At 38.7% G+C, this 22,394-nt stretch overlaps 1 protein-coding gene across 1 annotated transcript; it reads left to right on the top strand.

The window, feature by feature from the left end:
- The first annotated feature begins 710 nt into the window (after positions 1-710).
- Positions 711-21,963, top strand: LOC130921763 (bone morphogenetic protein 7-like). The gene is made up of 7 exons (XM_057846025.1): positions 711-1,149; positions 10,725-10,914; positions 12,242-12,390; positions 14,459-14,665; positions 14,786-14,856; positions 18,499-18,609; positions 18,695-21,963. The coding sequence occupies exons 1-7, from the start codon at positions 756-758 to the stop codon at positions 18,842-18,844; spliced, it is 1,272 nt and encodes a 423-aa protein (XP_057702008.1). The 5' UTR covers positions 711-755; the 3' UTR covers positions 18,845-21,963.
- The last annotated feature ends 431 nt before the right edge of the window (positions 21,964-22,394 follow it).

Consider the following 22,394-nt stretch of genomic DNA (forward strand, 5'->3'; position numbering starts at 1 on the left):
TTGCTTATTTGTATGTGACTAAATACTTATTTTCCACCATAATTTGTTAATAAATTCTTTAAAAATCAGACAAAGTGATTTTCTGGATTTGTTGTCCTCATTGTCTCTCATAGTTGAGGTATACCTGTGATGGTAATTACAGGCCTCTCTCATGTTTTTAAGAGGGAGAACTTGCACAATTGGTGGCTGACTAAATACTGTTTTGCCCCACTGTAGACATACTTTCAAATACCTGTGTATTTTGCTGGGGCAATCTTACATTATTTTTTGTTTGGTTTGATAATTTCTGGTGACATCACACACCTTAACTCTTTGGCTGCCATTGACGACAATAAACGTCCAATCCATTTGAACTGGGAGGGGCTTCAACTGGGTAAGGTTGGGGAACACTTATTTATTTTTCAAACAATCATCAAGACTAACATGCCGGAAAGACATCGAGCCATTCTTCATCTTGTTTTTTCATAGTAGATAATCCCACCCTGACGCCCGCTGCTCCACCTCCTCCCCTTTACTCAGGGTCTCTAAACGCGCTCCAAAATTGCCACAAGAAACACGACAGGAACACTCTTGAGGGCACATCGGATTTATGTAGTTCTGAAACATTTATGAGAGCATTATCCTCCCACTGAGAATATTTCCAATTGATCGATTACCTCATATTTTTTATCTTTTTCTTATTTTCTCTTTTTTTTTTGTTTGTTTTTTTTGTTCTAATATTTTTAATAGAAAAGCTACAAGCGCTCGTAACAAAAATGGTCCAAAAGGTGGCAGTCATTATTTTATTGACTTGGATTTGCGGCGTCTTTTCCACTAAGATGTCCTTCTCTAACTTCTCCGTGGACAACGAGGTGCGCTCCAGTTTCATTCATCGCCGACTGAGGAGCCAGGAGCGCAGGGACATGCAGCGGGAGATCCTCTCCATCATGGGACTGACTCATCGCCCGCGACCCACGCAGGTCCACACAAGGCTCAACGCTGCCCCGATGTTCATGCTGGACCTTTACAATACCGCCTCGACGGACGCACCACAGATGAGATATTCCAGCTACAATCCTCATTTGGACCCTGACGCTTCCAATTTGGTGACTTTGCAGGACAGTCGCTTCCTGGATGATGCCGATATGGTGATGAGTTTTGTCAGTCTAGGTAAGTTTGTTATTATATACCTGATTCCAAATGTTTAAAAAATAATTTATAGTTGAGATGTGCCTGTTAACACAAAGTAAATAGTCCACTTGTTGAGCATGCACAATTGAACATGATAAAACTGGGGAAAGAGTTTTTGTTGAGTAGGGTTTGACAGTTGTTTTGAGCTATTTTTTGGGTGGCCACTCTTTCTTTATCATATGTTTTTGAATTTTAGAATACCCCTTTCTTACAAAATATTTAAAAAACTTAACAGCAACGGCGTAGGTTTTGTCTCTACATTGGCGAGGACAATATACATAACAGCATAACCTACATGTACACTTTTTGCTGGGGACGGGGCATTAATAAGACCAAACCGATTGGGTGAACGGGGGTCAGGGATACATTTCTCACAAATATGAACCTAATTAATTGATAGGCAAATGATCAATGCAAAATAAATCTGTATCGACTTATACTAACTTTCATGTGTATTGGTTCAAGTGATACATCGTTCGATTCAAACCTTTGTTTTCAAAAACTACGTATACTAGAGAAACATTTTGAAAACTTCCAGAATAATTGTCTGGATTTTTTTTTTTGTTTCGCAAATTTGAATTGCAAATTTAAATTGTATGAACACACACAATGATCTTTTAACTATCTAGGGATGCAAAAAATAAACAATTGTCTTAAGACCACTCAACATTGTCTAAATAAAGAAATTAAATACAACTGAAAAAACGTCTTAGTTTTGGAATACCGAAATATACCTTCCTTCAGGTAAAACACTACTGCTTTTGTCAACAAATACAACCAAACTCAACAGCAACAAAAAAGAAAGCTCCTTTGGGCTGCTTTAAGACCACATAAATAAAATAAAAATGAAAATTGGGGAGAAGGGGCTAAACCTCGGTTCACAACATTTCTCACAATTAACGTTAACAGTAGAAAATATATTGAAGGACACGTCTCTCGAAGGAGATTCCTACTCGAGTTTTGCAGGTTAGGAAATTCATACAGTTTAATGTTATGCTATCTTTGATGCAGGTCGGACTTTCAGTAGCAAAATTATTGGTGTGTTCCCCACCTCCACAACATTGACATCTTTTTACGTTTCTTACAGTGGTTGCTACTGGCCGAAATAAAATTCTAATATCCGTCGTCTTCGAAGGAGGCATAGGAGGCGGCATGTTGTTGACATGTTGTATTTCAGTCTGGGCTGGATTAGGTTATGGTAGGGTCAATTCTATCCATACAACATATGGAAAGACAATCTAAATTATCTATATAAATGAAGTCATGATATAATGCCAATAAGGTTGCTTAAACGTTGGTGGGGACAATTTCAGCATCCTGAAAAGTTGGTAGTGTCATGTCCCTACTGTCCCCTATGCAAATCTACGCCCTTGCTTAACAGGTTCTTGTTTAATACATAAAAAATGTTTATACATTGACATATGATGATATATAAAAGAAAGAGGCATAATTGCAATGTTTATTTAACACGATTACGTTCTTACAAATGACATGGCTACTGTAATTATAGTTCTAAGTAGTGAAGGTGAACATTTAAAGTTCTTTCTGTGGTGTTCAATTTGAGGATTATCATATTGGATGCTCCAGTAAGTAAAATTTTGCTTATTGGGAGGTTAAACTGTGGGGGAAAAAATGGCTGCAATTCTGGAATCGGCAACTAATTCTAGTTTTAATCAACATAGAAAACTCTCACTCAACGGAGTATTTTTCAATTCCAAATTGTTCCCCAGTACAATTACCGTAGCGTATATGATCACACCATTACAAATTTTCGAAGATTTTTACAGTATACATGGCCCTGTAGCGTGGAGGTGTTTTGTTTTTAATCCAGGCTGGCATTCTATTTTCTCACCTACATATTTGAGCTGTAGCCTATTGGAGGAAACTACAGAGGAGTACATTTAAGTCAGATCCAGCAGGTGACAGTTTTTACCCTTTCGCTGCTCTCTGGGGCATCATGTCCTGGATATGAATTGAAATGTGGTTTAATATGAACACAGTAGGAAATTCAACAATTTTTTTTAATCTCATGAAAGTGCTGAGGGGTTGCAGTGAAGTTGCAATGTTGCTGAAGTTGGTGGAGCAGTTGTATCCTATTGCTTTTACTTCTTAAAAGGTAAATAAAGTTCCTTTGCCTCCAACAAAGACATTTATGATAGAAGCGTGTAGACAGCTTGGTGCCAGTGTGGATGTCACATTTCATCCTGCAGCAATGCTGCCTCAGGGCCTGGTGGAAGGTTAAAGGTCAACCAAGTATAGATGAATTCAATCTGAAAAAAATGTTTATATTCTTAGCCAATTGAGTTTGAACTTATACACACAAATTAATAGCCATCTGAGTTGAATAAATCGGTAAGACTTCTTGGCGCGCTCCTGCTTCCACCTTCCCCCCTCTTTTCTGCCTGGGCGTCCTCCCTGCGCTCGGGCGCTGGTCGCTGGCTGGGTGCCGGTGGGTCGGCTGGATATCGCCTGTTTCAGGTGGGGATCCTGCCCTATCCTGGGTTTAGTGGGCCACTGGGGGTCCCGCGGTGTGCCGTGCCGGTTGGGCGGCTATGGCCGCGGCTAGTGGGCCTGGGTGGGTGGCGGTGGCGCGTCCCCTTGTCCCATCCCTGAAGGCTGGTTGTTGGGCGCGGATGGCCTGGGGGACCACCCTGGATCCTGGGGGGATGACGCCGGCCCCCTTGCTGGGCTGCGGGAGCAGTGGCACCCCCAGGGGGTGGCCAGGGGTGGCCACGGCCACCCCTATAAACTTGTTGGCCACCCCACTGGCCACCCCGCTTGGAGTGTATCGTTAGATTGTTGTAGCATCAGTTATGCATTTCATCCCATCACGTGTCCTTAAGCCTTTTTGATAGTTTTCCCCTGACCTTTTTACTGCAATAATATAATGAAAACCTAAAATTATGGCTTTTAGTTTTGGTGTGCCACCCCAAGATTTTAAGTGGCCCCATCTGGCCACCCCAATGAAAAATTTCTGGAGGCGCCACTGTGCGGGAGGAGAGATGGGCTGCCCTGGCTCGCCTCCCGATTGGCTAGGTAAGGGCCGCGGCCCTGGGTTGGCCTCCACCGGCATTTCTATTCGTCTGCAAGACTATCACATGTCTGATGGGATTCATGCATGACTAGGTGTAATTAGACACACTCAAGTAGTAAAACCCGGTGTCAGGATTAGCGATCAGATAGCATAGAATAGGATACCAGCATAGTCAGAGTCACAAGGGATTCACACAAATACTGAGTTCTCCACCTCACATGGCTGATTTGTTTACATTCCGCCCCAATAACTTATCATTATGACCACCCCTTCTTCTTTTTTCCTTGGTCATCAGGCCCCCACAAGGTGTCAACTAGAACTACAACTGGCTAACGATAGCACCAACATATTCATAGTTAGCGTAGGCCTTCAATGTATTTCTTGTTGTTGTTTGTATTTCTTCCATCCCTCTCTCTCATTCTTTTCTTCTGTCCCCCCCATAATTCCTTCCTGTTCTCTGCTTTCTATTAATAAACGAGGCATGTTGAGTGGTAACAATGGAAGTATGTCATACTCCCATGTGTTTCATTAAAACTTTTCAGACCAATCGGACTTTCAGATGATTTCCATTCTCGTGTCAAGCTGCTGAACAAGACAGGTTTAAAAATTTTTTTTTAAAAAAATCAGAAAGAACACAACATTTGCTAATGTTTTTAGAATTTATTTGTATACGTTTAAAATATACAGTAAAGTAGCTAACACAGGCATCATAAATGTGGTTTTCCTTCTTAATCTCACTATGAACTCCCCTGTCGATCATTTTTCTACATTTTTTTTTAACTTGAGCCCCACTCATTGAGATGGAGCGGCATGGTGGTCTCCAGATGATGGCTTGGAGACTTAAATGGATTATGGTATTTCCCCCTGTAAAGATCACAGCTTCAAACAGATGAAGGTATATCCTGCAGGTGTTCGGTGCTCAAGTGTTAATTGCTTTCATCAGTCAGAAAGAGGTTTTCAATTCATTCAACAGTATTATAGAGTAATTATTCTGAAATGCGTAGTGTTAGTTGGCAAATATGTTTGTATCGCTGTAGAATAATGTACTTTTCTGAACTAACAGATTTAAAAGAAAACTATATATATACTTTTTTTTGCTAAATTATTATTAGATTTACTTAATCCGAAACAAGTGCATGTAGGCTTCCATCCTTGCAGTAGTTTTACACTCCAAACATACTGATTTTCAAACTTCATGATTCCGTACTGTTCAAATCCTAAACAAACAGACGCTGGAACAGATGTATGGATACGAGGAACATTTGTTTTGACAAGGTCCTCCTGGTAACTCTGATAATCTGTAAGAAAACAGTTTTGAGTTTGTACAATGCTATCAAACTTGTCAACACATGCAGGCTTTAAATGGTGTGAATGAGGCTAAAGTGTTCTCTTGAGTAATAAACCGCATGAAAAGGCTGAGCTTCAAGTGATACATTTAATTTTTTTAAAGGTCTTCACAAATAATTCCCTAGTCAGTTTTTTTTCTCTCTCGCCACCACTCCAAAAAGACTGAAAACCACCCATGTTGTTTCTTTAAAAGAAAAAAAAAGTCTCAAAATCACAACCGGTTAATGGAAGCTGCATGTCTGTGTGGCCCTGCAGTGTCAGGGGCAAACTGAAGTGTCGAAATCCCTCCCAGAGGGAAGTTTGCATATCTGAGGTCTGATCTTAGCAGCTAATGGTCCCTAACGTAAACACGCCAAGTCCTTACAAGCAATTATTGCTTTCATAAAAATACCCCCTGTTCCCTTCCCGCATTTAATTGCGGTCACACAAATGACTAGCAGGGTTCAAAATGCTCAGCTCTTGGGAGCGAGTAGACTATGTGTGTTTTTGTGGCGTTAGAAGTGTTTTGAAAAGACTGTCGGTGTGTATGTGGAATTAAAATTGTAGCGTTGGAGGCTTTTGTGTTATGATGTTAGAATGATGTCATGGTGTTGTTTCAAGCTGCTGATCGCTGCACTGGTCTGTTCTGCCGGAGACCTTCAGCGATCTTTCCAAGGACAAACATGTTGCCTAACGCTGCAAAAACATTGGGAAGTGTCAGGAAGCTTTGGGGTCTTTTCTGACCACTATTCTTCTGGAAAGTCTGACAAGCTTCCATACGGAAGGGAGGAAAAGCCACAATGCTACTGAGTTGACGTCTTTCCTCAATCATCAGGGACATTCCAGAATTGAGGGACATTTGGGCTTTGAAATTCTTCAAATTCAAGCCTTAACTTCTCTGATTTTCTGTGGTATGAAAAAGTACCTGAACCTTTTGGAATTTCTCACATTTCTGCATAAAATCACCATCACATGTGATATGATCTTTGTCAAAATCACACAGATGAAAAAACTCTGCTTTAACTAAAACCATCTTCATATTTTAATGAGGATAGTATGCAAACAATGACAGATGGGAGAAAACTAAGTAAGTGAACCATCACATTTAATATTTTGTGGACCCCCTTTTGGCAGCAATACTTCAACCAGATGCTTCCTGTAGCTGCGGATCAGTCTGGCACATCGATCAGGACTAATCTTGGCCCATTCTTCTCTACAAAACTGCTGTAGTGCTGGGATGTCTGGCATGAATCGCTGTTTTAGGTCATGTCAAAGTATCTCAATGGGGTTCAAGACTGGACTTTGACTTGGCCACTCCAGAACGTGTATTTTGTTCTTCTGAAACCATTCTGAAGTTGATTTTCTTCTGTGTTTCGGATCATTGTCTTGTTGCAGCATCCATCCCATTTTTAGCTTCAACTGTCTAACAGACGGCCTCAGGTTTTCCTGCAAAACATCCTGATAAACTTTTGAATTCATTCTTCCATTAATGATTGCAAGTTATCCAGGCCCGTAAAGTTCAGATACTTTTTCATACCACTTTATTCATTAATAATATGTAAGAAACTATCAATGGCTTGATTAGCTCAGTTTAGAGATTGAATGAAACATTTAACGACATTATTTATTTGGTATTTACAATATTCGGCGTAATCATATTAACATTGTTCCAGTTAATAGGTTTGCACATCAGTAGTGTTTGCTTATTTTCAGGTGTAGAAGCTAGCTCTTTCGCTTGCTAGCTGTGACCGCTGGATGTAGTAGCTAGATATTACTACCGATCAAGAGGGCAAATTTACTTATGCAAATATGTATTATTCTGATCACATACATAAAAGGACTTGCATGATTTAGCCATTCACCCATTCAGACCATAAACGGATTTTAAGGGGGGCCAGGCCCCCCCGGTGGCCGAAAAGTGTCATTGCATGTAATTGACTTTCCTATATATACAAAAGTTGTAAAGTAATAAAACTGCAACAAAAATGAATGAAATGAACAAAAAAAAAATTTCATAATGGGTCAAAATTATTTTTCGAACAGATCATGGGACTAGCACCTTAGACGGTCATTTGCATTGCATATAATTTTCAACAACAACAACAAAAAATTAGGGAGGGCAATGTTATTTTTCAAATGATTTTTTTTCTTTGATTGAAAATATTTTTTTTGATTGGAATAATTTTTGTGGGGATTAAATGATATAGACACAAATGTCCTACCCATAATATGGCCCAAACACAAAAAGGATTGCTTCAATCAAAGAAAACTTTTTCAATGAAAAATTAAGTGTTCAAATGCAATTTTTTCAATCTCAAACATTTTTTCGCATTCAAAAACTTTTTTTATGATTGAAATTTTTCTTCTTTTTTTTTTGATTGAACTGATTTTTCTTTTTGAAAATATGTATTTTTTTAAAGTAACTTATTTTTTTATTGAATAATAAAGACAAAAATGTCTTAACCAAAATGTGGCCCAAACAAAAATCAACATTCCTTATATCAAAAAAGTTGCTTCAATAAAAATAAATAAATAAATAAATAAAAAAGTCAAAGAAAAATAGCTTTCACATGCATTTATGGAGTTTTTCCAGTTTCAATTTATTTTTGCATTCAAACATTGTTTTTTTTCTTTTTATTGAAACGACTTTTTGGGGGGGGTTGAAAATATATATTTTGATTGAAGCAACTTTTTTTTTTTTTTTTTTTAATGAAACAACTTTTTTTGATTGAATAATAAAGACACAAATCTACCTCCATACCATATAGGCGTACCATATTCAATGGATGACGATCTTGGCGAAAAGTATTGCCTAAGCAGCCTGATTTAGAATGATGGGAAACAAAAAAACGCTCATTGTCAACTTATCATTATGAATATTCTTGTAAGTTCATTTTATTGCTGACACTGCGTTTCAGGGTCATCAAGATGTTGTGCCCCCCCTGCCCCAAATGTCAAACTCTGCCTATGCTTCAGACCTAAGCATGCTACTGAAGGGCATGACGCGTTTGCATACAGTATCTAAACCAATAAACACACAGAATTTCGTGGCTATTGCCACTTCTGGGAAATGATTGGATGAAAATGTATCCATCGGAATCAAATAATGATGTTTGGCATGCCATAATTGCTATTTTGGGGTTTTTGAAAATGGCTGACCAAACGCAACTTTAAAAAGGAGAATGTAAAGTGCTCATTTCTCATCAAAAATAACCAATAAAAGCATGGAATATCCCCAACCAAATAATTGCACTTTGTTCTAGTGTTTGTGTACAGTAAAAATCTGCGCAGATTATTATTATTTTTTGCCCAGTAGAAAAAATGTGGGTCGGATGGGGTTAAATCATGGTTTATTAATAAGTAATATGACTATTTTATAGATGGCGGAAAACACTCAAGTGACTTGAAGTTCCGCTCTGAGACCCCCATTTTGGCCAAATTTCAAAATTGTCCTATATGCATGTGCATCAGTGGAAAGCTTAAAATCTCAATTTTCTGGGGGAAGAAAATTTTTGAACAGGAGAGCATTTTAAAAAAACAGGAAATATTTTTAAACCCTAGCTCGAGGTGAGAGCATAAGACAGCATAATTAAAAACACCATGATTTTAACGAGATATTATTGCGTACTTACCTTGTTTCGATCCAAAAACTCCATGTAGCATATCTTACTGAGTGTCAAGACACAGCTGTGAATGGCCACAGCCGGATTTTGGGGGGATTTTATGGGTGAAACACGGTAATATAACAAGGGTTGCAATGCAGAAATCGCAGACATCAAGGAGTGGTCAAGATTTTCTTTTTCAAATATTTAACCTTTTAAAGTTTTTTTTTTTCTTCTTTTCTTTGTTTGGATCGATTATTTATCATCTCAAATATCAGGGAAAATGCGACAGTAACAAAACGGACAAATTAAAAACAGTTTGGGGGCTTAATGCGCCAAGAAATTGCTATGGCAGCATATAGACATATTTTTCTATCAAACACAACAGTTCTTTTGGCTAAAAATACCACAGTTTATTTTAAAGAGGGGTGCTTGTCTGTGTTTTCTGCCATACATTAAAAAAATGAATAAATAATAGAGGCAAAGACAAATTTACTCTCATTCTTTTAATAAACTGCAGATAAATTCAAGTTTAGCTTATGTGATTCAGTTTTTTTTTTTTCTTGTACTAGGATAAAAGTTTCATCGTAGGGTTGCATTCATGTTGTTGGGCACATGTTCCATGAATTATAATTAATATTAGAAACATTATGTTTGTGAAAACAAATGTTCCCACATTTAAAGCAATGACACAAATAATACCCCACATTTGAGATATAATTTTGTCAATGGAGGGGTGAGACAATAGAAAAATGGCATTTTAGGGTTTACTCCAGACATAGTTGGTATTTTACAAAAAATATTTCCAAGTATTCTTTTTCCTCCTTTTTCCTCCTTTTTTTTTTTTTTTTTTTTTAAGAAGTATTTGCTGTGTAAATTGACTAAGAAACTCCAATTTTTTTCAGTGTTTTGTATGTGGATTATTTCAAATTTGAAGGGCGTGACATAAAATGCCCTACAATTCTGGAATGACCCACATGGGAAACGGATCAGGGAGGTGTGGGTGGTACACAATCTGGCAGTGACATGAATTGCGTGGATTTCTATACTTCATAATGTGTTTGTAAAAGCACACTGGCAGCTGTGGTTTTCCGGGCAGTGCCTTAATGGCCCTTTTCTTGTGGTCCACACATGTGGAAGCCAAATTGTGTGCTGGGTGTGTTTTTATTCCTCGTATTGGCATGCATGGCAGACTTAAGTGATGTTTAGATCAATCATGTCGCTAACTGGGGCGAGAGTTTTTCTATTCCTGCTGCTGCGTTTCCGAAATGTGGCAAGAGGCGACACACATCAGAGAATTGTTGGAGTCTCTAACGGTTTTGACAGATCTTGACATTCCTGACTGGTTTAGTATCTTAGTGGCTTAACTTTTCCTCACAAGGGAGGAACTTTCTCTTTGAGAGTTTTATGTTTAGTGTGTGGCAGCTGCTTTAAAATAATAAACCATTAATCATGGTGTTATTGTAATGGAGTGGATTGTAAATTGTGGATGAAAGCCTCAATCAAATGTTGATTTATAGCTTTGGTCAGAAGTTTGGTTGTTAATGTATGAATAAAGAATTTCCTCATGTCTATTTGTCTTTTCCTAACAGTTGATCAGAATCAAGAACTTCTGTACCAGAAGCACCAAAAGGAATTCAGATTTGATCTTTCGCGTATTCCAGAGGGAGAAGCTGTCACAGCGGCAGAGTTGAGGATTTTTAAGGATTTCGTGCAGGAACGCTATGAGAATGAAACGTTTCGAATAAGCATCTACCAGGTTTTGCAGGAAGGCGCAGACAGGTAAGTGTCTTTTTCATGTCATTTTTCCAGATTTTTTTCCTTTTTACGTACATTAAAAGTAAGAAAAAACAGCTTGCTGAGCTTTTTTGTAGTCCTTGTTGTGGTAATTTAGCTATTTGAAAAAGAAAGCGCCCCCCCCCCCCCCTTCCCCCACCACCACAAAAAAAAGTCGAAAGTAAATGCTATGCAGCAGTTTACATTTCAACAACTAAATTGATTCACAAATAATTATGGAAATGTAGTCGATAATATGATCATTGAAAGACATCTAATAAGTAAGCTTTTCTTGTGCTCATATTAATTGCTCAAATGTGCTTTTTTTAAACAAAAAAAACTGAACTTAACATTTTATACATTCTTGTGAGATTTTTCCTTCCACAAACCTGATGATTTAAGGCTTCAAAGTAGCCGTTTTGTCCTAAGGCAGTCTTACAAGCATCTCTGTTCAAATATTTACGACATACACTCGAATTATTCACCTAATAGATTTTACTGGATTTTTTTTTTTTTTTAGTTTTAAGTAAATTGGGGGAATTATTTATTCTTTTTTTCCCTTTGGGATATATCTAGCAGTAAAACCTGTAATACAAGTTTTGGTCATAGATGTCAGTTTAAAGCAGCAGTAATCAACCCTTTTCTGTCACCTTAAATTACCCTGTCATTTATGGTTTGCAAACATTATAGTGTATTATACTAGCAATTTATGATGTTTATGATTTCTAACCAGACTGTACCAACAAATGTCAGTTATTGTGATTTTATTAGACAACTGTTACAAAAGAGTGTTTTTCCACATTTTCAAAGTCTTTTTATTAACCTGTTGGGGGGAATGGAGCTGGGGACGGGGATCGGGGTGCATCAACGGTGACAGTAGGGCTCCCGGCACTGATGAAGGCAAGACCATTGTCATTCAAGGCCCTTACAAAAAGGCACAGACAAACAGGCAACAGGACAAAAGACAGACGTCTAGCTTGAGGGTCTAAAAATCACTCTGTAAACAGAGCCATTGTCTGTGAAATTTGCCCTATGTTTGAGCGAGACCACACACAAATCAGCAATATTGCTCCAGCAGTGTCTGTGTTAATAACAAGATTTTGAGGTCAACCATGACATTCCTCCTGAGGTCTTACTGCTAGTAAGCTGTAACGCTTACTTTACTCTGTCAGCGACATAAATTGATTGTACCTTAAACTCAAGTTTCTAATTACTACTTGTTGGGATATCGTATTATTTTGTGGATGCTTTTTGAATGCCTTTTCCTCAGTATTTTGAGAATTTTCAGTGTATTCATAAACCCCCACCCCCCAATATAATTATCTTTTCCCAGTGAAGTGGAGTTGTTGCTAGTGGAACAGCGAGAGGTGTGGTCTGCAGAAGAGGGCTGGCTCATCTTTGACTTGACCGCGACTAGTAATATTTGGCTAGCCAACCCAGAACACAACTTTGGCCTGCATCTGGTCGTGGAAGACACCTATGGTCAGTTAACAAAATGCATTGTTCACCTCATCTAAAATAGTCCCCTCCAGGAAAGAAAAGACCATTATTATTATTATTTTTTTTGTTATATGAATTGCTTTCACATCTATAGCGGTGGCTGCAATGTATCATGCAAATTACAAACCAAACGTTTTGTAAAAGAAATGAATGTAGATGCTATAGCTGCGACACAAATTAATAATGACCACAAAAGAAGCACTAACTTTCAACTACGCATGTGGCGGTATTTTGACTGTATGATAACCTTAAGCAAAAATACCGCAGTTTCACCGTATTGCACTTATAGCTCTAAAATGTGTTATTTTGAGATGCATGGGTTAAAAAAAATTCCATCCATTGAACAGGATTTTAAATTTTTTCACAACATATTTGCAAATTGGCACATGAACATGATAATAATGTTAAAATAAATAAATAATATAACAAAAAATTAATATCTGAAATATTTTAAATAAAATTGAAATAAATACAATTTATAGACTAAACCCACACCACCGCTCAAGTTGCTAAACAATAGAACAAAAATAATAATTTTCCATAAAAAAGTAAAGCACTTCTAAATAAAATAATGTATATCAGGCACTTCATTTACTTTATAGCTCCATCTCAACATTTTAGAGACTTGCACATAGTCGACATATTTCTCTCTCACCCCAAGTTATGATGCTGGAATGTGAGTATGTTCACCTTTTCTGGGTTAATATACCACTACTACTATTAATATTAATTAGTTTAATAATAATGGTGAGTGAGTGTGTTGCCAGAGAGATAAAAAACAAAGGCTATATTATGAAAATGTTATTTTGAACAGATGTTTACAATGGCGAAATAATTAAGGTCACCAACAGTCCCGGATTGTGCGGGACAACTCGCAATATAGGAATTTCCGATTGGTTCCGTCGGCAACCGCGGTACCAATCAAAACTTCCGTACATTCCGGGTTGTCCCGCACAATCCGGGACTGTTGGCAAATGCCCTTGCGCGGAAGACTTTAGAAAAGTTGGCTAATGGTAGAGAGGAACCCGGTTAGCCGTCTTGGCATGCTAAGCAGCCACATTATCTGCCTCGTTAACAAGCTAGTTACGTGACGTTATAGTAATCGTTTTACTTTCGCTAGACACACTAAACACGCTGGAGAGAACTCTCGTAGCTGGTAGGAAACGTAAATGACAGCGTTTACTTACCTTAAATTTTGTATAAAGTGACGGATGATGGTCATGTAAATGTGAAATCAAGTTTGAGGTGTTACCCCCCCCTTGCAGCCACCCACCGCAAGCAAGTCTTGACGTCGGATGTCCTTCCTCCTCTAACCCGCGGCCGTCTGCTTCTTTTCGGTAGCCAAAATACTGCCATACAAGCGATTTTTTTTTTGACAGCGGAAAAAGCTCACCACTTTCAGCCATTGTGTCAAATCTAGTGTATAGCACAGAGTAACGTCACTGACAGACATAGCAACAACCAGAGGGTTAGGGGTGAGCGATCCGGCTCCATTTCTTGTTGCCTTTTTGGGACATAGAAAATAGCTAATACCGTATAACGCTATGACGGAAAATTTTGGTGGTTTTGAAACTGTGACGTTTTAATACCACGGTAAACCTTGAAACCGGTAACCAGCACATGCCTACTTTCAACGTAAATGAACTTGCAACAGTAAATATACTATGGTGTATTCTGTCTCTGCTCAGAAATAGGCATCTAGACGTTAGCCGTTATCATCCAGTAAAAGAAATTGTTGTAGCGATAGAAAAACATAAGCCAATCAGACGTTAGTATGTGCTTACTTCCAGTCGTTTTAAATAAAGCACTTCTGAGGGTGCAAAATAACAAACACTTTTTTTTTGTTGTGTTCAAAAAAAGAAAATGGATTGTTCTGAATTGCCTGGCTGAATGTTTAACCGCGTCCTACAGTGAGGTGGCACCAATTTTGCATAAATGATCAAAATGAGACTCAGAAGTCTATGCTAATGACTTTTGGAAGGAAACCACGGCGAATTTTCTCTGGCAAGTTCATAATGCTCCGCCTGTTGATGACTCCGTTCCTTTTCAGGTCATAGAAGAACTCCACATCTGATGGGGCTGTTAACAGGGAGCGAAGCTAAAGGAAAGCAACCCTTTTTGGTTGCCTTCTTCAAATCCAATGAGGTCCGCTTTCGCAATATCCGCTCCGCACATGGCCACAGAGGGCGCTATTCGAACCGCTCAAAACCACAGAGGACTGTCCAAGATGCACTAAAAGCCGCCGAGGCCGCAACAGGTGTCCATTTTCAACCAATGTCATTGTCATTCTAGACAGTATATTTGATATCACAGCTGAGATAAATACATTAAAAAAAAGTGTTTATATTTGTCAATATTTTTACATGTTCAATTTTAGATCTCGGCATATCTAAAGGTGGATGTAAGAAACACGAACTGTATGTCAGTTTCAGAGATTTGGGATGGCAGGTAAGGTACTTTTTTTGGTATGAAATATTACCATATTTTTTGTAACTATAAGTCACACCTTTTTCATATACAGTAGTTTGGCTAGTCCACACTTAAATGTCCTCCTTTTTGGAGTTAAACCTGAATGCAGCACACTCCAGTGTGTTCGTAAGTTCTCCAGTGTTGTTTTTGGCAGCCCTTTAAATTTTTATTTCAGTTAGTTAGTTCTTATTTTATTTAAATTTTTAATACTTATTAGTCTTAGTCATATTTTAGTCATTTCAAAATGTGTTTGTCTTCGTCTAGTTTTAGCACATCACATTCGGCACATCACGAGTTACACGATCAAAACACTGCTACGACCCAAGCTGATGTACTCCACATACAATATGAAACTGTCACGCATTGTGAATATGACAGAAACGATGCCTCATTTTTGTGTCGTTGTCGTCTCGTCAGACAAAAACTGGCATTTGTCTCATTATGTTCTAGCCTCCCAAGCCCATTTTTAGCTCGTCATTATCATGAAAAAAATTGTTCGTCGAAGAAATAGTTTCGTTATCGTCATAGCTGACAAAAACAACACTGGAGTGCTCGCTGCATTAAAAGCAGCTAGAGATAGACAAACATAGGCACTTAGAAAAGTGCTAATCTACTTTAACGCCATGATTCCTATAATCACACTGGTGTGATAAATCACGTGTCTTTAAACCCCATAAAAAATAAAGGATTTTTTACAGAGCGCTGCTGTTAACATTACTCCAAACTGTGGTTCTCAAACTCACAGTTTTTATTTGGTACCAATGGGATGGGATGGCTGATGCTTCATTTCTGTATATTTTTACATTTGGAATTTGATGATTATAGTGTATTTTTGGCCCGATATGGTAATATAATAGGTCCTATTGTAATAATAACAGTTCATATGGATGATGCTTTGCTGCGAAAAAAATATACCAAGCATTACATCGCATATAAAGACAAAATAAAAAGTATTTAATATCCTAAATTCAGAATACACTGAATATGGACTGCATGTTTTGTTGAATCACTTTATATCTCTTGTTGTGTTCTGTTCTTTATTCTGTTATTCTTATACCTAACTCAAGTGTAATAATAACAGTTCGTATAGATGATGTTGTGCTGCGAAAAAAAAACAACCAAACATTACATTGTATATAAGACAAAATAAAAAGTATTTAATATGCTAAATTAACAATACACTGAATATGTACTGCATGTTATGTTAACTTACTTTATACCTCTTGTTGTGTTCTGTTCTTTATTCTGTTATTCTTATAGTTAATTCAAAATAAAATGTCTGTTCTAGGTCTCAATTTTCGAAAATATAGTTCCCCATAAAAAATGTCTCTTTTTTATTTTTCTTCGTTACTGGTTTGATTTACACTCTAGAGCCGGGTTCCTCAATTAGCGGACCGCGGTCCACGACCCGACCACGACACTCCTCTCTGCGGACCCACTGACGGACGGACGAAAAAACGAAAAAAACAACTTTTATTCAACATATATCATATGTGGGCGGCACGGTGGCTGAGTGGTTAGCACGTCTGCCTCACAGTTCTGAGATCAAGGGTTCAATCCCGGCCTTCGGCCTTCCTGTGTGGAGTTTGCATGTTCTCCCCGTGCCTGCGTGGGTTTCCTCCGGGCACTCCGGTTTCCTCCCACATCCCAAAAACATGCATGGTAGGCTGATTGAACACTCTAAATTGTCCATAGGTGTGAATGGTTGTGTGTCTCCTTGTGCCCTGCGATTGGCTGGCAACCAATTCAGGGTGTCCCCTGCCTACTGCCCGAAGTTAGCTGGGATAGGCTCCAGCACCTCCGCGACCCTCGTGAGGAATAAGCGGCATGGAAAATGAATGAATGAATATCATATGTATGAAACGCCGATCTATCGCTATGCGCTACTATTCTATCGCTAAATTCTTATCTTCCATGTTCTCACTTGTCATCTCTATGACAATGATGCCCTGATTGGCTGAGAGAGCGTGCATAGATGCGCTGATTGGCTGAGAGAGCCTGCATGCTACTAGCTGGCGTCGACAGACCGGAGCAGTGTCAGCAACCTCAAACAAGAGTCGCACCCGGCACTTTCCAATCTGTTTGTACATGCTTTAGTGTTCTTTATTTTTCATTCAAGAATGTGAGTCATACTGTGAGCAAACGTGATTGATTAATTTTTTTCCCCGGCACTCGTTTAAGATCACAACGTCAAGCAACGTTCACTAACACCACACATGCCACCAGTAGGAGACAACAAACAAACAAACAAACAAACAAAACAGCATGCTCAAAGTTTACCAAGGGAAGATAAGTGGACAATGAAAATCGCTGTTTCACTGAGGAGTTGAATGACAAATATGCGTCCATTTTACCAACTGCAAGTACCAAACCTATGTGCTTAATATGCTTAATGACAGTTGCTCTGATAAAAAGTGAAAATGTGAAACGCCATTTTTTTTTTTTTGTAAAGCGCTCAGCTCTATTGAAGATAAGTTTCCTCCTAAATCAGAATTGAGAAGGCAATAAATTGACAGGTTGAAGCAGTCATATCAAGAGTCAAGCAAGGTTATTGTTAAATCTATGACACAACAACAAATTGCAACAGAGTGCTCACTCAGAGTGTCATGGGTGTTGGCCAAACATAAGAAGCCGTTCTCTGATGGAGAAATAATTTTTTAAAAAGTGTATAACTGAAGTGATGACAGCAATGTTCAAACGGAAAGAAAAGGAGGAAATGACAACAAAAATCAAACAAATCTCACTCTCAGATTTATCAACCACAAGACGCACTGAAGTACTGGCTGATGATGTGAGTAAACAGCTTTGTGGCCCCCAAATGCCATTTCTCTCATTGAGCAGTGTTTTACAGTTAGTTACTGTCAATAATTGTTATGTTTGCATCTTAATGACAGAGTTTGTTATTTATGTTCTGATCAAGTGAACATGTATTGTAGTACTTGCATATTTTCTTCTTTGTCCAGCAGTGTTTTACAGTTACAAAATGTACTGTCAAGAGTTATTGTTTGCACCTTAATGACAGATCTTGTCAGTTAGTTAGTGTACATGTGTAAACATTGTAGCCTACTTGCATGTTCTTGTATTTTTATTTCAAGTCAAAAAACGTTTTGTTAATTTTTATTTAATTAGAAAATACATTGTATTTTTGTTTGGTCAAAAGAAAACCACCTTTACCACCTTCGACCTGCTTGTACTTCACCGACATTAATAAATGGACCCATGCTTGTATGGAAAAAAAAAAATTGTGGACCTTCAAGATTTGCATTTGAGGACCCCTGCTCTAGAGCGACTAGAGTGTAGAAAACTACGTTACATACTGTATATCGGGGATCTCCAAACTGGTTCTCAGGGGCCGTTGTGGGTCCTGGTTTTTGTTCCTACCGATTGAACACAGACAGTTTATCCAATGAGTTTTGTGCTAAAACGACTGACTGCATTCAACTGATTACACTCGCAAAAACGGGGCCGTATTGTTTTGTTGAAATTAAATCCTGCATTACACTGCGGCCCTATGTGGAATAGTTTAAAGCTGCTGTATATTCTTGATATTTGTCAAAGTTTTTATGTTTTCATTATTCAAATGTAATGTCTGTTATGTAATGTCTAATTTATACCCTCCAGGACTGGATCATTGCACCAGAGGGCTACGCAGCATACTATTGCGAGGGGGAGTGCGCCTTCCCACTCAATTCCTACATGAATGCCACAAACCACGCCATTGTGCAAACTCTGGTAGGTCTCGGACAGCCACTTTTACCGCACACATCATGCTCTGTGACAAACTGTGTAAGCTGATTTATAAGTCTTCTAAACACAGGTGCACTTTATCAACCCGGGAACTGTGCCTAAGCCCTGCTGCGCTCCCACGCAACTCCACGGAATCTCTGTGCTCTACTTTGATGACAGCTCCAACGTCATCCTAAAGAAGTACCGCAACATGGTGGTCAGAGCCTGTGGCTGTCATTGACCACGGAGCGTCCATTATACAGTATGAGCTCATTCCATTCCTGAGGGATGTTAAAATAAAAAGAGAAAGCAGCACAACCACAGACAAGATATGGTTTACTGCCTGTTACAGAGAAGGCTTTTATCTGTGGGACTGTATTTATGACCAGCAGCTGAGCAATTGGAACCACTGGTTACACGGCTTATATTTTATGTTCGTCACTGCAACTCTGAAATATGCACTAAAATCAATCCGAGCAGAGATGCTTGGACTGGTGTATTCAAACAGCAGTTATCACTGTCAGAATCAGTTATTGTACTGATACTATATTTTATTTGGAACCTTTAAGCCAAGAGAGACTTCCACTTCAATTTCTTGCATGGAAGTATGCTGGAATTGTGAATTGAAAATTGACTTTTAACTGCTGACCTCCCTTGAGAACAACACTTCATATGAAGGAAATCATAGCTGCATGAAAAGCTAAGGTTTGTTCTGGACTGTTAAGCTGGTGTTGCTGTTTGACAACATTCCTGCTGACAAATTGGCAGCTGAGACCGTAAGTAACTATGATAAAATGGTGCATATTTACATCATATTTAAAGTGTGTCAGTTAATTGATGCTAATGAATTTTCATGTTAGGTTTTGCACCTTCTTCCTTCTGCTGATGACTTAACGTTTGCATCTGTTTGGTCCGTTATCCCATTTATAACTTATGAGTGACATACGTCTAGCTTGAGGGTCTTTCTTGTAACATTAGACTAATGCTAATGTTGCAAGAAAAAGTAGAGATGTAAAGCTTGAAATAATCTACCTGAATTTTTTAAATCTGCAGGAATATAGAAATTTGACCAGATAACAGCTCACGTTCCTTAAGTATTAATACAACTTGCTTCATTATCGTCATTCTCGCAGTCAGCGTGATGTCACGATGACGTCATCTCGCATAGCAACGTGTCGCCATTTTGAGAGGGGGGCACAGGTAAACATCCTTAGACAAACATCTGAAATTCATGTATTTCAGCTGTATTTTGCGCTTTTTTTTTTTTCATAAAAATGTCTTAAACATGACTTATTATTATCACGAGTCACTGCAGACAGACGCGAGGAGGCGATACAACTTAAAATTAGCGTGTATTGACCTGCAAATCTGCCCATACAAAGTCGCAGCTGATAGCTGGATAAACAATCCAAAGGAATTGCCTGCAGTGGAGTTCGGAAACACCTACAACTACCTCATAAAGTCACCCAGTAAGTTGACTTTTATCAATTACGTAGAATATGTACTGTGTGGAACAATGAAAACTGTTAGTATATACATGGAGTGATTATTTCTGCCGTAACCGGTAATTCGTCTCCAAGCGTTATTTAGCCGTGAACACGTCAAGGCAAAATAACCAATTCCCACCAGGCCAATAATATACCGATTGACCGATGAGAGCAATTCACAGCAAAAGAAAAATAACGCTTTGCGAGTTGTTGGTTCCGGTAATAATAACCACTGCCTAGTCTATTGAATCCTCGCAGCTGATTGGGGAAAAAAAAAAAAAAAAAAAATCGATTAAAGTTTACTCACCAGTAATGAAATGTCGGCTGCAAAGGTAAATGTGCCTGGTCCACGGAACCGTCTTCTTTTACTGTTCCTCGATTTATTGCTTTCAGCCAATCACTTGTCATTTTCTTCTCACGAGGAAGAATGAAAAACTTCAAATGCGGCTCCGAACTCTTCCTTGTGTTACAATCCACAACACGGCAACTTTTAGTCATTCCGACGGAAAAAAAGACCGCAAATAAGACAAAAGTTCAACGCGTTTGTACTATAATCAGTGTTGGGCACGTTACTTTAAAAAAGTAATTAGTTACATTACTCACTACTTCTTCCAAAAAGTAACTGAGTTAGTAACTGAATTACTCTATAGTAAAAGTAACTAGTTACCAGGGAAAGTAACTATTTCCGTTACTTTAAAAAGAACTTGTTGTATGTCAAAGAATTTGAAATTTTCTGAGCAGTATTCGAGTCAGTGGAATAGAGAAGAACAGACAGGTAGTTAACTTGTTAGGTGCTTCAGCAGATTTGAATTACTTACCACAGATGTCGACAAAAGCTTTGCCCCGGGACATAAATTACACATTACATGCAGGTTCTTTCCTTTAATTTCGACAAACTTGAAATAGTGTCTATATCTCCACCTCTTAAAGGACAATTTTTCTTCTGAATGCTCTGCCATCCCGACCCTGTGCATCTGTTTTGCGTGTGTGTGTTTGCCGCACGCGCTGTTCCTGTTTGCTTGTGAAATCACCGGCTCTGATTGGCTTACCACGACACATGGCTCTAACCGTCAGCCAATCACAATCACTTCCATCGCATCTCTCGAGGGGCTGCATTTAGGAAGGCTCGTTTCCCGACAATTCACGTCACCTTCAAAACGCCTGCCGTCCTCAAGATGGAAGCAGAATTATTGCTGGCTGACAGTGGGAGATGGAAACAAGGCTAGCATCAGGTGTAGCAAACACAGAAACGTTACCAAATTTTGGAAAGCATTGTCTAATTGAATGAGCAGGGACAAACAGCTTGGAGTCAGAAGTATGTGCGCTATTCTCGAACCTGAACGCACCCCAAGTCTTGGATGACAAATCAACAGAGCAGAGAGTCGACTCGACACGGCTTGTAGTTTCTTCAGTTTATTCAGAGTAAGTAACGCACTGCTTTTGACCGTCAGTAACGGTAACGGCTTTGTAACGGCGGAAAAAGAAATTGGTTAGATTACCCCGTTACTGAAAAAATAACGCCGTTACGTAACGGCGTTTCTCCCAACACTGACTATAATGCACGACAGAGCAACTGCTTGTGACTCGTGTTTTGCCCCCATTTCAATATGGTGACGCTTTGTTGTGGCTGGTGACGCCATTAATGCCCATATGTCCGACTGCAAGAATAGATGAAATGAAGCCCATCCCAGTACAGTGTACTGTATGAAATAACCATTAAATGGAACATATTGGTGCTCTGACCACATTTGTTGTTGTCTTGATCAACAACTCCCATGATGAGAGTTTGAAGTAGACACGCTGTCTTGTGATCTAATTATTTTGCTTGGACTGGAATTCCAACGATATTAAATCTGCTTGGTGGTCCATTGTAATCAGGAAAAATACTTGTCTTTCAAGACAGATGTTATCACGTTCTTGTCTCATGATTTTATGTCGCAGATGTTTGAAAATGTAATTATTTTTTGCTGAATAATGATGTTACAATAAAGGAAGAAAAGTTGAGCAACACAAATATTTTACAGGCACTGCTTAATATTGTACTGTACTTGAGTTTGAAAAGTGTGCGTGTATGAATAAATGCCTTCAACGCTATTTCCAACCCAGTCCCTAAAGTTTACCCAGATCAGAGAGGGTAAACCCAATCCTAAATCCTCCCAGACCCAATTAGCGCATACAGTAGAATGTGAATGTACGGAGGGATAATGCAGCTTGTAATGGTGAACGCCAGGGGGTGGTAATGTTCTTAATTTTAGTATTAGATACTCGCCTTGAAGTTACCCTTTGTAGGGCAAGTGAATATTT

The sequence above is a fragment of the Corythoichthys intestinalis genome, chromosome 9 (genome assembly GCF_030265065.1).
Source record: "Corythoichthys intestinalis isolate RoL2023-P3 chromosome 9, ASM3026506v1, whole genome shotgun sequence".
In the NCBI taxonomy this organism is placed as follows: Eukaryota; Metazoa; Chordata; class Actinopteri; order Syngnathiformes; family Syngnathidae; genus Corythoichthys; species Corythoichthys intestinalis.